Below are 17826 nucleotides of genomic sequence, written 5' to 3'. Positions count from 1 at the left end.
TGTGTTGCAGCATCAAAAATTTGTAATGGCAGAGAAATACAGAACAATTCTTAGTAAAAAGAAATTATAGTCTCCCTTGGAAATGTATCTATAAAATTTGCCTACTTCTTCATAGCCTTGAATAACGACTTATAATTTTGTACTTACTATTTTCATTATATACAGTGTACCTAACAGTGAATTTTATCTCTGTTGTTCTTGCTCTTATTGTTATTGCTCTTATTTTTTCACAAAATCTCAATAAAATATATTAAAAACAAAAAACAAAAATTAGGAATCTCAGATTGTGTTCCAAGTCTATAGTAGGGTCAATTCTCACCTTTCTGTACCTTATCACAGAGCAGGTACACCTCATCTCCTCCTCGCACAGACCCCGCTGTCTTATCCATGCGGGAGATCTTCAGGTTGGAAGCTCCTGGCGATTCTAATATGGTTATCAGAAACACAAGACAGACACTTAGACAGGAGCATGCTGTAATGTCTAATTGTGTCACTGTACTCTGGACTCACAAGCAGAAAGACACTCCAAACCCAGTTAATAGGAAGTCAGCCTGCTCCAAACACTTCGACATTGTAAAGCATTAACATATACAGCTCATAAACTTTGAAACAGGACAAAGTTATTCTTCATATTCACAACCAACACACATCATGAGTGCTCTTCATTTTCTCCCTTGCAATGCCCTCTCCCCGCCAACCCCTTCAGAGGCTGTCAGGAGCCGGAACCCCATGGGGCTTATGATCTGCATCATAGATCGATGCCCACCTGGTTGGATAGGACACTTTGAACTCACTTGGGCTGTCAGCTAGCTTGCTTAAGATCTAGCTCCCTGCTGCTGGGGGGGGGGGGGGTCTTTCTTTTCAATCCCATGTCTAATCTCACTCCCGACCATTGGGTAGATCCCCTCTATAATCTCCTTAAACAAATTTAAAAAATGCACAGGAAAGAAAAAGTAAATACCAGGACTCTCAGAAGCAGCAGCAGCAGCCGCCAGACCCCCTCTGAAATAAACCAGTTCACAAGTGCTCAGATCTAAAACCCACCAGGAGACCTTGTCACTTGGCAAAACAATTAGGCACCATGGATTTTCACCACAGGATTCCTTTAGACATCAGAAATCACAGCCCTGCACTCTCTGTAATACACAACTGTAATTACCTGCGGAGCCATTAGATGTCACTAGAGCTCCATATACAGGATCCTTCTTACACTGAAAGAAGGATGGCACCATCTCTACAGCCTCCTCACATTTCCTACCAAACTAGATAGAATAATGTCATTCTTTACAGTCGTAGCTCCACTCCCTTTCTCTGGTCTCCAATAACCCAAGTTTTGACTATTCACATCCAAGACTCCCTTAAAGGGGCAGAGTGGTACCACCCATATCCTAGCTTGCCTACCCCTTGCAACAGAACTGGGGGGGGGGGGGGGGGGGAGAAGGTTGTTGAGTAAAAATATAATAGTTAAAACATGCAACACACTGCCCCAACTCCTCCAAAAGAACTGACAAAGCAGACAAAACAGAGCCACACCAGTGACCACACACACTTCACAAACTAAACCTACCCCCTGGATTTCTGACCACCCCATCATGGTGCATTATGGGACTTGTAGCACTGATTTCAATGGGCAGGATCAGGCACTAGAAATCCCACACTGCATTGGGATATAAGTTCAAAACCAGGAATGGCCAAAAAGTCTCCAGCCTGGAACTGGGTAACCTGACATAGAAGAAGCATCTTAAATATTCTTCACAATTTTGCAAAGACATAATTAATTGAAAACTGTTTTGCTCTCATCCTCTCTCATCCCAGTGCATTTTTCCTGTTTCTCATCCTTTTTTTTACATTGTCCTTTCTTTCCTTCTGCCCTATCTACTCTTTCCGATCACTTCCTTCCACTTTTCTCTTCTCCACTACAGTGGCGTTCCCAGCCTGGATGGCACCCGGGGCAGATCGCCGATGCGCACCCCCCCCCCTGGGTGCAGCGCGCCCCCCCCCCCCCCCCGCCTGCGAAATGACACCTTCCCCCCCCCCCCCCCCGCGAAATGACACCCCCCGGGTGCATGCCACTGAAGGGGGGGGTGCCGCGGCGCGCACCTGTGGGCTCTGACTTCGCTAACTTCGCTCGTTCGCCTTAGCTCCCTCTGCCCCAGAACAGGTTACTTCCTGTTCCGGGGCAGAGGGAGCTGCAGCGAACGACCGGTTAGCGAAGTCGGAGCCCACAGGCGCGCGCCGCGGCACCCCCAGCGGCGTGCACCTGGGGCGGACCACCCCCACCACCCCCCCTTGGTACGCCACTGCTCCACTATCTCTTCACTGCATTTCTTACCTCACCTCTTACCTCTAGTCTCCCCCTTCCCACTCCTCTCACCCCCATTTCTCTTCTAAATCCTTCTTTTCAGCTCTCATCTGCCTCCTATTAGCTCTCCAATCTCCCACCCCTCCCAACTCACTCTCTCGTCCCGGTTTCAAAACTACAAGCAAAACATCTGGACAGAGAGACCTGCACAGCCCCATTCCAAAGATCCTATAGCAAGAGATGGTTTTCTCTAAAGATCCTGCTAATTTTTTTTAGTGTTTGTAGCTGGCCTATGAGTTAAAGTTATGAACTGGATCCAGATTCATCCAATCCAGTCTTGGGTTTATCCCAACTGCATGCAGGGACTTGTGGTCTTGCTTTTCTTAGGGAATGCAATGGAGAAATCAGAACAACAAATGGTGTAAACCCAGCAATGGATCAACTCTATCAGGTGATTCAGGATTTAGCTGGCAACCTTAGCCACTGTTGGAAATAGGCCACTGGACCTTCGGTCTATCCCAGTATGGCAACGCTTATGTTCTTATGACTCTAAGGTAGGCCCAAGGGGGCCTATCTTTGGGTTTTTTTTGGAGGGGGGAGGATGGAGGCATTAAGGAGGCTATCTTTGTATGGGGAGGAGAGGAAAGAAGGAATGGAGACTGCTACAGTTTGGGGGTGGGGACAGTTTCGGTTTCAGCTTCAGTTTCAGCTGAAACCAAGGCAAGACTTGGCCAAAGATCCAGTTTTGGTTGAAACCCCCCCAAAATGGCTTCAGTGGCCCTCTAGTTTTTAAAGAATGTGCATTGTTTAAGATACAGGTAAACCCCAAATTCCAAAGTTTTTTTCCTGTCATGTTGAACTGAAAATTAAATGTTGTTGACATTTTCTGTGTTGTATGAAACACATGCACATCCCTAGAATACATTCATTCCTATCTTGGCTAGACCACAACGTTATATCCTGATTTATAATTCAGTATTCTCGCTCTCAGATAGGCCAGGGCTGGACTTGGAAATGCTCTAAAAGTCAGTCACAGCACCTTCAAACCACTATCCTCCTTTTCACTGGCAGCCAACGTAAAGCATGCAAAGGACTGGCTCCCTCCCGTCCCTACCCCCCATCAAGGTTTCTGTACAGAATCATTCCTGCAGCCATGTTCTATTTAGTTTCAATCTACTAAGATGTTTTACCTTTTTTTGACAACAGGTTCATCTCCTATTCTATCCTGTTCCCATTTTTCTGGCACCCATTTCACCCATCTCCTCAGTAGTGGAAGAAAAGTCTGAAACATAACTTGAAGCCCTGATGACTTTTCTAAAATTACTTATTGTACTTTTTTGCTAGTGTTATTGGAATATTGGATTTTTTAACTCATGCTTTTCTCAGATGTTCGAGGCAAGTTACATTCAGATGCAAAACCCCGAAGAGAACAGAAGTGAAGCTGCTGACATTCACATTTCATGCAATGAGTAATTTAAGGCTATTTCATCCCACATTGCCTCTCTAAAGTACCATTTCTTCCTTCCAGCACTATGACTGCATGTCCTACGCTGAATGCCCTCTTTCCCCTTTACCACCTTGCTTTAAGAGCAGAAAAGGAATTTAGATCAAATGATTTACGCCTAATGCCAACAACATCCGTTGGGGAGCGTGCCAGGTGCCCTTGACCTGGATTGGCCACTGTCGGTGACAGGATGCTGGGCTAGATGGACCTTTGGTCTTTCCCAGTATGGCACTACTTATGTACTTATGAAGTGGGGTCCCCAGAGACCCGGGAAAGAAGGAACAGCAAGATGTCTAACGTTGGAAGCCAGTGAGCCTTCACACTCTACTTACTGCTGTCGTGGATGGGGTCTGAAATCACGGGCTTCAGAGGCAGGGTGAAGGCACCGCTGCTGTCGGGGAGATAGGCAGTAAAGCGAAGACACACAATGCTCAAATCCATCGCCTTCTTTAGCTCCTTTACCTCTTGTTCGATCTTGCACACATCAGCCTCTGTAAGGGAAAGAGCCAGTGAGGGAAGAAGAAAGGATGGGGCATTTGATATACTGCCACTTGCGATAAAATCATGGGGGTTTACAATATTTCCAGGAAAATTAGCACAAGAAATAGAAAGAAAGTGGAGGTTAGGAGTTAACAGAGTTAAAAATGATTGTGGGTATATACAATCCAAATACAGAATCAAAGGAATAGAGGGGAGTAACCTACATTGAGCAGCAGCTACAACTCTATTCATCTTACTGAGAAGACTAGATGGACCACCCTGGTCCTTATCTGTCATCATTTACTATGTTACTGTGCAACACAGGAAGGATAAGGAAGAGTCCCATCTGCAGCGAGACAGAGTAGTCCTGTGATATTCTATTTTAATCAGGCAGAAGAGGTAAGAGTTTCTTAAATTTGCCATAGTGGCTTTCTTTGCAAAGTTTCAAAGAATAGGGACAGTGCAGTAAAATACTGTTTGCTATGTGCATTGCAGTCTAATCTAAATAAAAGAGAGGGAATGGTTAAGAGGAGGCTTCAAGGGGAACAAAGCGAACAGGCAGGGCTAAAGGGATTCAGAAGAGAGTTTAGGTGGTAAGAAAAGCCAGAGTAAAATAGTCGATGACTTAGAAGCAGGCTTAGATATGGAGAAAGAGCTCAGCTTGAGCACAGGAAGAAGGAAAGGCGTGTAGACACTCTAGAAGCCCAGGAGTTTTGCACTGAAAGGATGAATCATAGGCTGCTAGATTTCATTTCTCACCCAGCATTCTACACCCTCATTCCTTACTAACCCAAGGATGCATAGCTCTGAATCTGCTACCCCAGGATTCTGCACCCCCATTTCCCCCCCATACCCAAGGCTGCACAGTTCTGAATGTGCTCTCATACCCAGTATTCTACACCCCACATTCCTCCCCCCCTCATACCAAGCGCTGCACAACTCTGAACATGCTCCTTCATACCCAGCATCCTACACCCCTATTTGCCTCCCCATACTCTGCGCTGCACAGTTCTAAATGTGCTCCCTTTATACCCGGCATTCTACATTCCCATCCCCCGCCCTCCCAAGGGCTGCACAACTCTGAACGTGCTCACTCATACCCAGCATTCTGCACCCTCATTCCTCCCTCCCCAAACCAAGGACTGCATGGCTCTGAAAGTGCTCCCAGCATTCTGCATCCCCATTCCCCCCACCAGACATACCCAATGCTGCACGGTTGTGGAAGTGCTCCTTCTGTAACTGCTCCTTCATCTTATTCTTCATGATTTCTGACTGGTTCTTCTTGGTGACATGCAGTATGCCCAAGTTGTTAAACCTGAGAGAGATGATGCCAAGGTTTATATTATAAAACCAACACACAGAGAAATATCATTTCTTTTGTGGCCCTATTACGACTGATGAAGTTCCGAGAGAAGAGGACATTTCTCTGGTAAGTGAACGCTATTTTGCTTTGTGCTTTGGGAACTTAAAGATTGGGGTTTAAAGGAGGAATTGTAGGTTAGCGTTAGGCAAAATAAAAATATAAAAAGCAATTTTATCAACTAATCTTCATAGGCTTTTCCACTTAGTTTTAAAAACTTTGTACCACAGCATTAACAGATAGAATCTAGCAGGCACAGCAGGATCTAGTTTAGTATTAAGGGGGATTAAAAAGAGAGAGAGAGAGAGAGGGAAAAGCAAGCAGGACCTAGTTTAGTATTAAGGGGGGAATAAAGAGAGAAAGAGAGAGAGAGAGAGAAAAGCAAGCATCATTAACTAATTGCCATAGAGTACAAACACTTTTCCCATAGTTTTAAACTGAAATTTTCTCTAGAAATAGGCATTTTTCCTATAGTTTTAAACTGAAACCTTTTCTAGAGGTAGAAACTAAACAGCCAAAAACTCTTGTTCTAAAAGGCAGTTATTTTCTGTTCCTTGGCTGCTGGAGAGGTAGCTCATCCAGCAACCTCAATTAAGTGTTAATTAAGGTGTGGGGAAGTAGAATACTTGCACAGGTTGCTGAGTCAGCTTCAAAGAGCCTGTTTAAAAAAGGCCCCTTAGATTCAAAACTTTATAATGAGGAAAGGTCCCACTGAACTTTCTTTCTGAGAAGTTCCGAGAGAAGAGGACCAGGCTGCTGGCATCGGCAATTAAAAAGGAGATAGAGCAGCTTTTAAACTAGAAACAGGGGGAAGGCCAACAGTCGCTCAAAAGCGCATTGTTCGGGATAAGGTATCTTCCAAAGATATCACCAAAACAGGGAAGATAGGGTATCCTGTTAGTGAGGTTGCAAAAGAGACCATAGTAGATCAGGTGGCCTTAAATAGAAATCAGACAAAAATTGCAAATTAATACTGTCAAGTACTGAGCATGATGTAAATAGGAACAACAAACATCGTTTGAAATGTCTATATGTGAATGCCAGAAGCCTAAGAAATAAGATGGGAGAGTTAGAATATATTGCACTAAATGAAAAAATTAGATATAATAGGCATCTCTGAGAGCTGGTGGAAGGAGGATAACCAGTAGGACACTGTCATACCAGGATACAAATTATATCGTAGTGATAGGGTGGATCGAATTGGTGGAGGGGTAGCATTGTATATTAACGAGAGCCTTGAATCAAATAGATTGAAAATTCTGCAGGAAACAAAACACTTCTTGGAATCACTGTGGATTGAAATTCCATGTGTAAAGGGGAAAAGGATAGTAATAGGAGTGTACTACCGTCCGCCTGGCCAGAATGAACAGACGGATGCAGAAATGTTAAAGGAAATTAGGGATGCAAACAAACTGGGCAACACAATAATAATGGGTGATTTCAATTACCCTGATATTGACTGGATAAATGTAACATCGGGGCACGCTAGGGAGGTAAAATTCCTTGATGAAATCAAGGACAGCTTTATGGAGCAGCTGGTACAGGAGCTGACGAGAGAAGGAAAAATTCTAGACCTAGTCCTTAGTGGAGCGCATGATCTGGTACGGGAGGTAATGGTGCTGGGGCCGCTTGATAACAGTGATCATAATATGATCGGATTTGATATTAGCTTTGAAGTAAGTATACATAGGAAATCAAATACGTTAGCGTTTAACTTTAAAAAAGGATACTATGATAAAATGAGAACGGTGAAAAAAAAACTTAGAGGAGCGACTGCGAGGGTCAAAAGTTTACATCAAGCGTGGATGCTGTTCAAAAACACCATCCTGGAAGCCAAGGCCAAATACAGTGGGGGAAATAAGTATTTGATCCCTTGCTGATTTTGTAAGTTTGCCCACTGACAAAGACATGAGCAGCCCATAATTGAAGGGTAGGTTATTGGTAACAGTGAGAGATAGCACATCACAAATTAAATCCGGAAAATCACATTGTGGAAAGTATATGAATTTATTTGCATTCTGCAGAGGGAAATAAGTATTTAATCCCTCTGGCAAACAAGACCTAATACTTGGTGGCAAAACCCTTGTTGGCAAGCACAGCGGTCAGACGTCTTCTGTAGTTGATGATGAGGTTTGCACACATGTCAGGAGGAATTTTGGTCCACTCCTCTTTGCAGATCATCTCTAAATCATTAAGAGTTCTGGGCTGTCGCTTGGCAACTCGCAGCTTCAGCTCCCTCCATAAGTTTTCAATGGGATTAAGGTCTGGTGACTGGCTAGGCCACTCCATGACCCTAATGTGCTTCTTCCTGAGCCACTCCTTTGTTGCCTTGGCTGTATGTTTTGGGTCATTGTCGTGCTGGAAGACCCAGCCACGACCCATTTTTAAGGCCCTGGCGGAGGGAAGGAGGTTGTCACTCAGAATTGTACGGTACATGGCCCCATCCATTCTCCCATTGATGCGGTGAAGTAGTCCTGTGCCCTTAGCAGAGAAACACCCCCAAAACATAACATTTCCACCTCCATGCTTGACAGTGGGGACGGTGTTCTTTGGGTCATAGGCAGCATTTCTCTTCCTCCAAACACGGCGAGTTGAGTTCATGCCAAAGAGCTCAATTTTTGTCTCATCTGACCACAGCACCTTCTCCCAATCACTCTCGGCATCATCCAGGTGTTCACTGGCAAACTTCAGACGGGCCGTCACATGTGCCTTCCGGAGCAGGGGGACCTTGCGGGCACTGCAGGATTGCAATCCGTTATGTCGTAATGTGTTACCAATGGTTTTCGTGGTGACAGTGGTCCCAGCTGCCTTGAGATCATTGACAAGTTCCCCCCTTGTAGTTGTAGGCTGATTTCTAACCTTCCTCATGATCAAGGATACCCCACGAGGTGAGATTTTGCGTGGAGCCCCAGATCTTTGTCGATTGACAGTCATTTTGTACTTCTTCCATTTTCTTACTATGGCACCAACAGTTGTCTCCTTCTCGCCCAGCGTCTTACTGATGGTTTTGTAGCCCATTCCAGCCTTGTGCAGGTGTATGATCTTGTCCCTGACATCCTTAGACAGCTCCTTGCTCTTGGCCATTTTGTAGAGGTTAGAGTCTGACTGATTCACTGAGTCTGTGGACAGGTGTCTTTCATACAGGTGACCATTGCCGACAGCTGTCTGTCATGCAGGTAACGAGTTGATTTGGAGCATCTACCTGGTCTGTAGGGGCCAGATCTCTTACTGGTTGGTGGGGGATCAAATACTTATTTCCCTCTGCAGAATGCAAATAAATTCATATACTTTCCACAATGTGATTTTCCGGATTTAATTTGTGATGTGCTATCTCTCACTGTTACCAATAACCTACCCTTCAATTATGGGCTGCTCATGTCTTTGTCAGTGGGCAAACTTACAAAATCAGCAAGGGATCAAATACTTATTTCCCCCACTGTATATTCTATGTATTAATAAAGGAGGAAGGAAGACCAAACGACAGCCGGTGTAGTTAAAAAGTGAGGTGAAGGAAGCTATAAGAGGTAAAAGAAAATCCTTTAGAAAATGGAAGAAGGAACCGACTGAAAATAATAAGAAACAGCATAAGGAATGTCAAGTCAAATGGAAAGCACTGATAAGGAAGGCTAAGAGGGACTTCGAAAAAAAGATTGCGTTGGAGGTAAAAACACATAGTAAAAATTTTTTTAGGTATATTAAAAGCAGGAAGCCAGCAGAAGAATCGGTTGGACCGCTAGATGACTGAGGAGTAAAAGGGGCAATCAGGGAAGACAAAGCTGTAGCGGAGAGATTAAATGAATTCTTTGCTTCGGTCTTCAACGAGGAAGATTTGGGTGGTATACCGGTGCCGGAAATGGTATTCGAAGCTTACGAGTCGGAGAAACAATGAATTCTCTGTAAACCTGGAGGATGTAATGGGGCAGTTCTACAAACTGAAGAGTAGCAAATCTCCTGGACCGGATGGTATTCATCCCAGAGTACTGATAGAACTGAAAAATGAGCTTGCAGAACTACTGTTAGAAATATGTAATTTATCCTTAAAATCGAGCGTGGTACCGGAAGATTGGAGGGTGGCCAAAGTAACACAGATTTTTAAAAAAGGATCCAGAGGAGATCTGGGAAATTATAGACCGGTGAGTCTGACGTCGGTGCCGGGCAAAATGGTAGAGACTATTATTAAGAACAAAATTACAGAGCATATTCAAAAGCATGGATTAATGAGACAAAGTCAACATGGATTTAGTGACGGAAAATCTTGCCTCACCAATCTACTACATTTCTTTGACCGGGTGAACAAACGTGGATAAAGGTGAGTCGGTTGATATTGTGTATCTGGATTTTCAGAAGGCGTTGGACAAAGTACCTCATGAAAGACTCCAGAGGAAATTGGAGAGTCATGGGATAGGAGGTAGAGTTTTATTGTGGATTAAAAACTGGTTAAAAGAGAGAAAACAGAGAGTAGGGTTAAATGGTCAGTATTCTCAATGGAGAAGGGTAGTTAGTGGGGTTCCCCGGGGGTCTGTGCTGGGACCGCTGCTTTTTAACTTATTTATAAATGACCTAGAGATGGGAGTAACTAATGAGGTAATTAAATTTGCTGATGACACAAAGTTATTCAAAGTCATTAAATCGCGGGAGGATTGTGAAAAATTACAAGAGGACCTTACGAGACTGGGAGACTGGGCGTCTAAATGGCAGATGACGTTTAATGTCAGCAAGTGCAAAGTGATGCATGTGGGAAAGAGGAACCCGAATTATAGCTACATCATGCAAGGTTCCACGTTAGGAGTCACGAACCAAGAAAGGATCTAGGTGTCGTCGTTGATGATATGTTGAAACCTTCTGCTCAGTGTGTTGCTGCGGCTAAGAAAGCAAAAAGAATGTTAGGTATTATTAGGAAAGGAATGGAAAACAAAAATGAGGATGTTATAATGCATTTGTATCGCTCCATGGTGCGACCGCACCTTGAATATTGTGTTCAATTCTGGTCACCGCATCTCAAAAAAGATATAGTGGAATTAGAAAAGGTGCAGAGAAGGGCGATGAAAATGATAAAGGGGATGGGACGACTTCCCTATGAGGAAAGGCTAAAGCGGCTAGGGGTCTTCAACTTGGAGAAAAGGCGGCTGAGGGGATATATGATAGAGGTCTATAAAATAATGAGTGTAGTTGGATGGGCAGATGTGAAGTGTCTGTTTACTCTTTCCAAAAATACTAGGACTATTGGGCATGCGATGAAGCTACAATGTAGTACATTTAAAACGAATCGGAGAAAATGTTTCTTCACTCAACGTGTAATTAAACTCTGGAATTCATTGCCAGAGAATGTGGTAAAAGCAGTTAGCTTAATGGAGTTTAAAAAAGGTTTGGACGGCTTCCTAAAGGAAAAGTCCATAGACCATTATTAAATGGACTTGGGGAAAATCCACGATTTTGGGGGCAAGCAGTATAAAATGTTTTGTACTTTTTGGTGATCTTGCCAGGTATTTGTGACCTGGATTGGCCACTGTTGGAAACAGGATGCTGGGCTTGATGGACCTTTGGTCTTTCCCAGTATGGCAATTCTTATGTACTTATGTATTGTAAAGCGATATGGTGAGAGGCATGAAGCAGCCACAGAACTGGTGGGATAGATATTTAAAACAATTAAATCAGGTAGGAGAGGCTTCTGCCCAGTTTACTTGTTGTGTGCAGGCTATCTCTGGATTTTCATACGTACAGCACAGTATCACTGAAAATCCAGTGGGACTGCCATTGGCACTATCTGGGTAATACTGGGGTGGTCCAGAGGTTTTACTAAACAGCGCTGGGATTTAACCAGTTAACAGAGGTATTCATTCCTCTGACCAGGTAAGTGTCTGGATAAAGTCAAGCAGCAAATGCTGGGGACTAACACTGCTTCCCCCCATGCACAGGGTCCTGATCCCTTGGATGATCTCAAACCTGAGCGCATCCTTGGTGCTGGATCTGATGCTGACTGGTCCCGGGGCCTGCTATCAACGCCCAATATCGAGACAGATGGAGACCTCCTTGATGCCAGAATGCTCCCAGTGGATGCTGAAGTCTGAGCAGCCATGGAAGTCGATACTTTCAGCGCCGAAGTCGATGCATCGGACTTCGAGGAGGCAAAAAGCTGCTCCTGTTGAACCTTCTGTGTCCACTGAGTTCTCATTTTTAGAAATGCTGATCACTGCCAGATGCTGACTAGCGAGTATTACAGAAATTTCCAGCAGCATTCCACCGCGCATGCCCTAGTGCCTCCCCGCCCCCCCCCCCCCCCCCCAACACACAAGTGCGGGAGCCCCAGTCAGGTGAAAAAGCAAAAGTAAAAATTATACAACTAAATTCAACTCCTAGTGGAGGTGGGAGGGTATGTGAGAATAATTGGCCTGCTGTCCTCGGTAAGTATCTTTGCGTTCTCTGAGGACACGCAGGCCTTCATATTCTCACATCAGGGAATCCCTAGCTACCAGGCTCACTGAAAACAAGAAAGCTAGGATAACCGAATCTTGAAGCGTCAAGACTAAACTTTCAATTAGCCTGAAACTATAGACATACTAGCTGTATAGGTGCAGACTGAAACAGAAAGAAAACATGGCCTAGGAGTGAACTGAACAAGTTCTGCTGGACTGCTTTCCCATACCAACTGTCGCGTTGGGTATCTTGATCAAGGCAGTAGTGAGACGTGAAAGTGTGGACAGTTGACCACATTGCAGCCTTGCAAATCTCTTCTAAGGAGACTGATCTCAAGTGGGCCATCGATGTAGCCATGGCTCTGAAGTTGTCAGCCATGACATGGCCCTCAAGAGTCAGCCCAGCCTGGGCATAAGCAAAGGAGATTCCAATTGGATAGCAGATTGCAAGTGTGTGTTTGCCGATGGCCACCCCCATCCTCTTTGGGTCAAAAGAAACAAAAAGCTGGGTGGACTGTCTATGGGCTTTACAGCGCTCCAAATAGGCTAAGGCTTGCTTGCAGTCTAAGGTATGGAGTACACTTTCTCCAGGATGGGCATGGGGTTTTGGGAAAAATGTTGGCAGAACAATTGACTGGTTAACATGGAACTCTGACACTACCTTAGGAAGGAATTTAGGGTGCGTGTGGAGAACTACTCTGTTGTGATGAAATTTAATGTACAGTGGATGAGCTACCAGGGTTTAGAGCTCACTAACCCTGCTGCCTGAAGGGACCGCCACCACACAACATTCCAGGTCAAATACTTCAGATGACAAGAATCCAGAGGCTCAAAAGGAGCTTTCATCAGCTGCGTGAGGACCACATTGAGATCCCATGGTACAGTGGGAGGTTGGTAGGGGATTTCAGTAACAACAAACTTCTCATGAAGCGAACAACTAGAGGCTGAACAGTGATGGACTTGCCTCCTACAAGGTGATAAGCACTAATTGCACTGAGATGAACCCTTACAAAGCTGGTTTTCAAACCAGACTCAGAAAGGTGGAGGAGGTACTCAAGCAGTTTTTGTAAAGGGAAGAATAAAAGATCTAGGGCCTTGCCCTCATACCATACAGCAAACCTCCTCTACTTAAAAGAGTAACACCTCTTAGTAGAATCATTCCTGGAAGCCAGCAAGACACAAAAGACACCCTCAGGCAAGCCCAAGGGTTAAAGTTCTATGCTCTCAAAATCCAAACCATGAGAAACAGAAATTGGAGGTTGGAATGCAGAAAGGAACCCTCGTTCTGCATGATGAGGGTCAGAAAATAGTCCAATCCCCACAGATCTTTGGAGGGCAACTCTAGAAAAAGAGGGAACCAGATCTGTCTTGGCCAGTAAGAAGCGATCAAAATCATAGTCCCCTGATCTTGCTTGAGTTTCATCAAAGTCTTCTTCTCTATAAGAGGTATTGGAGGATACGCTCACAGGAGCCCTTCCCCCCAGTGCAGAAGAAAAGCATCTGAAACTAGTCTGCCAGAGCAGAACCGAGGGACTTTGTTGTTGAGATAAGTGGCAAAAAGATCCACCAAGGGAGTGCCCCACTCTCAGAAGATCTTGCGGTCTACGCCCATGTTGCAGTTCGTTCTTGCCTGGAGATCCATTCTGTGAAGCAGAGCCCACTGCCACATGCTAACTACTTCCTGACACAAGGGATAAAAACCCCGTACCCCCCTGCTTGTTGACGTAAAACATTGCAACCTGGCTGTCTGTTTGAATTAGAACAATTTGGTTCTGCAGTCAATCTCTGAAAGCCTTTAGAGCATTTCAAATGGATGTGTAACTGAACCTCCTGGGCAGACCACATCTCCCCACAGTCAAACTGGATTGGATTGTCCACCAGAGCAGGGCGTGAACCAACTCTGGGGGAATGCAAATGACATTCGCTAGATTCCCTGTCGCCTGAGACCACTGGGAAGCTAGGGTCCACTGGGTTGCTCTCAAGTGGAGACGTGCGATGGGAGTGACATGCACTGTTGACCCATCAATCTCAACATTTGTAGAGTTGAAACCTGCATGCTATTGCAGACCTGCAAGGCAAGTGTTATAAAGTATCCACTCTCTCCAGGGCAAGAAAAGCCCAATTTTGCAATGTATCTAGCGGGGCTCCTATGTACTCCAGGTGGGACTTGGGGTACTTGATGACAAACGCCAGTAGCTCTAACACCTGAATAGTCGCACTGATGCTGTCACTCTTTCCTGTGATGTACTCTTGACCAGCCAATCGTCTAGGTAGGAAACACATACACTCCCAGTCTGCATAGATATGCTGCTACTACCACTAGACATTTGGTGGACACTCTGGGAGCTCATGTTAGGCCTAATGGAAGAACGCAATACTGGTAATGGTGTTTCCCTACCTGGAATCTGAGATACCTCCTGTGACTGGGAAGTATCGAAATGTGGGTATAAGCATCCTTAAAGTCCAGAGAGCATAGCCAATCATTTTCCTGAATCATGGGGAAAAGGGCGCCCAGGGAAATCATCCTGAACATTTCTTTGACCAGGAATTTGTTCAGAGCCCTCAGCTCTAGGATGGGCAGGAATCCTTCCATTTTCTTGGGCACAAAGAAGTACCTGGAATAGAATCCCTTCCCTTCTCTTCTTCCCCTGGTAGTTCCTGCTTGTGCTGAGAGCTAAGACGCTCTCAGTGGGCAATTTGGTGGTCTTTGACGCCAATTCAGTGCATAACTGAGATGAACAATTTGGAGAACCCACTGGTTGGAGGTTACAAGGGGTCATCTGTGGTGATAAAAATTCAGCCTCCCCCCTACCAGTAAGCCATCAGGGATGGTTACTTCGAATATGGCTATGCTCTTCTGGAGCCAAAGACCGTGCCCTGTTTCGACTGGGGAGCCAACAAGGGCTTCTGTGGGTGTGGCTGGCAAGAGCTGGGACATTGGGCCTGGGAAGCTTGAGCAGAGTGAGTGGGAGACATGAACCTACACCTCTGAGAATAATAAGGAGAATTGAATCAGGGACGAGCTATGGATTTCAGCAAAGCTTTTGAAACAGTTCCCCACAGGAGGCTCTTAAATAAACTGGATGGGCTGAAGATAGGACCCGAAGTGGTGAACTGGATTAGGAACTGGTTGACGGACAGACACCAGAGGGTGGTGGTGAATGGAATTCGCTCAGAGGAGGGAAAGTGCTCGGAGTGCCTCAGGGATCAGTGCTGGGACCGATTCTGTTCAATATATTTGTGAGTGACATTGCCGAAGAGTTAGAAGGTAGTTTGCCTATTTGCAGATGATACTAAGATCTGTAACAGAGTGGAAACCCGGGAAGGAGTGGAAAACATGAAAAAGGATCTGAGGAAGCTAGAAGAATGGTCTAAGGTTTGGCAATTAAAATTCAATGCCAAGAAATGCAAAGTGATGCACTTAGGGAATAGAAATTCACGGCAGACGTATGTGTTAGACGGGGAGAGTCTGATAGGTACGGACGGGGAGAGGGATCTTGGGGTGATAGTATCTGAGGATTTGAAGGCGACGAAACAGTGTGACAAGGCGGTGGCCATAGCAAGAAGGTTGTTAGGCTGTATAGAGAGAGGTGTGACCAGCAGAAGAAAGGGGGTGTTGATGCCCCTGTATAAGTCGTTGGTGAGGTCCCACCTGGAGTATTGTGTTCAGTTTTGGAGGCCGTATCTTGCTAAGGATGTAAAAAGAATTGAAGCGGTGCAAAGAAAAGCTACGAGAATGGTATGGGATTTGCGTTACAAGACGTATGAGGACAGACTTGCTGAACTAAACGTGTATACTCTGGAGGAAAGGAGAAACAGGGGTGACATGATACAGACGTTCAAATATATGAAAGGTATTAATCCACAAACGAACCTTTTCCGGAGATGCGAAGGCGGTAGAACGAGAGGACCTGAAATGAGATTGAAGGGGGGCAGACTCAAGAAAAATGTCAGAAAGTATTTTTTCACGGAGAGAGTGGTGGATGCTTGGAATGCCCTCCCGCGGGAGGTGGTGGAAATGAAAACAGTAACGGAATTCAAACATGCGTGGGATAAACATAAAGGAATCCTGTGCAGAAGGAATGGATCCTCAGGAGCTTAGTCGAGATCAGGTGGCAGAGCCGGTGGTGGGAGGTGGGGCTGGTGGCTGGGAGGCGGGGATAGTGCTGCGCAGACTTATACGGTCTGTGCCAGAGCCGGTGGTGGGAGGCGGGGCTGGTGGTTGGGAGGCAGGGATAGTGCTGGGTAGACTTATTCGGTCTGTGCCAGGGCTGGTGGTTGGGAGGTGGGGATAGTGCTGGGCAGACTTATACAGTCTGTGCCAGAGCCAGTGGTTGGGAGGCGGGGATAGTGCTGGGCAGACTTATACGGTCTGTGCCCTGAAGAGGACAGGTACAAATCAAAGTAGGGTATACACAAAAAGTAGCACATATGAGTTTATCTTGTTGGGCAGGCTGGATGGACCGTGCAGGTCTTTTTCTACCGTCATCTACTATGTTACTATCTATATCTGTGTTTAAAAAATATTTGGACAAGTTCCTGGAGGAAAAATCCATAATCTGCTATTAGGATAGATATGAGGAAAATTTGGGATTGTCAGGTACTTGTGACCTGGATTGGACACTGCTGGGGGCAGGGTAGTGGGCTAGTTGAATCCTGGGTTTGGCCCCAATATGGCTATTCTTATGTTCTTAACCTGCCCCATTTGCGGCACTAGAGTACTGAACTTGGAAAAATCTGTGGTAGAGGGTGGGGTGGAGAGAAAGGTACAGCCTCACAATTCAAGTGAGCTGGCACAGGGCAGGGCGCTCCATGCTTCACACTACATACCGTGCTGTCATGTCCTTGGGTCCCACTGTCACCACATAGGTGCCCTCCTCATTGCACTGCTTCCCCACCAGGCTGTGTGCATGCACTCTCGGGGGCTGTGTGTGCGTCACAAGATCCACTTCAATCTTAGCCATACCGACATAATTAAATAGCTGAGCCAGAAAACAGGGAGGAAGCCGCAGTTAGCAAATAACTTTCATTGTGCCACTTACTATCCCACTTTAACACTGCCCCACTCACTCCTCTGCACACAGTGGCAAATGCAGGAGGAGTGGGGGACAAGAGAAAGGGAGTGAGGGCAGAAACCACAGCAATTGCTATGGAGCCCTGTCCCCCTCCCGTATATCTATCTCACAAAGAAACCATATCTCAAACAATTAATTATTACCTGAATTGGTTATTACTCTATTTACATTAACTTTCTCTTTGCTTCATATACAATTTCTCATTCATGCTTTGATGTTTCACTCATCCCCTGTCTCCATGCATATAGATTGTCACTGAAATGCTCTGATGTTTCACTCATAAATACTGTCATCTACCAATATTTGCTTATTGCCGATCTGACGAAGAAGAGCAACCTTCGAAAACTAATCAAGAAATGTATTAAGTTATGTCCAATAAAAAAGGTATCATCTTATTTTCTTTTCCACGTTTTATTTCTATTGATTACCTCATTCATAATAGATTTTCTAAATGTTAAACATCCATAGCTATCCCAGTATGTTTATGATATTGTATTGTAAAATTAGATTCTTATAACAAATTACTTTCTTATGCATTATTCTTTCTTATGTATCCTACAGTGTTTATTGTAAGCCACATTGAACTCAAACTTGTTTGGGATAATGTGGGATATAAATGTCACAAATAAATAAATAAATCTTTCTGCTCCTCCATGCTTTGAGCCATGAGAAAAGAAATGAAATTAGGAAGC

General features: G+C 45.0%; 1 protein-coding gene across 6 annotated transcripts in view; it reads right to left on the bottom strand.

Moving 5' to 3' along the window:
* Nucleotides 1-17826, bottom strand: part of NFKB2 (nuclear factor kappa B subunit 2) — a 130661-nt gene that overhangs the window by 45377 nt on the left and 67458 nt on the right. For all 6 annotated transcript variants that reach the window (XM_030203430.1, XM_030203428.1, XM_030203432.1 and 3 more), the window contains 4 exons: nucleotides 16890-17041; nucleotides 5489-5601; nucleotides 4139-4297; nucleotides 320-424 (listed from right to left, as the gene is read on the bottom strand). In XM_030203430.1, coding sequence (XP_030059290.1) covers nucleotides 320-424; nucleotides 4139-4297; nucleotides 5489-5601; nucleotides 16890-17041 — 529 coding nt within the window. The remainder of the gene's footprint in view (nucleotides 1-319; nucleotides 425-4138; nucleotides 4298-5488; nucleotides 5602-16889; nucleotides 17042-17826) is intronic.

This window comes from Microcaecilia unicolor, chromosome 5 (assembly GCF_901765095.1).
Source record: "Microcaecilia unicolor chromosome 5, aMicUni1.1, whole genome shotgun sequence".
Classification (NCBI taxonomy): Eukaryota; Metazoa; Chordata; class Amphibia; order Gymnophiona; family Siphonopidae; genus Microcaecilia; species Microcaecilia unicolor.
This window is presented reverse-complemented; position numbering and strand designations above follow the sequence as displayed.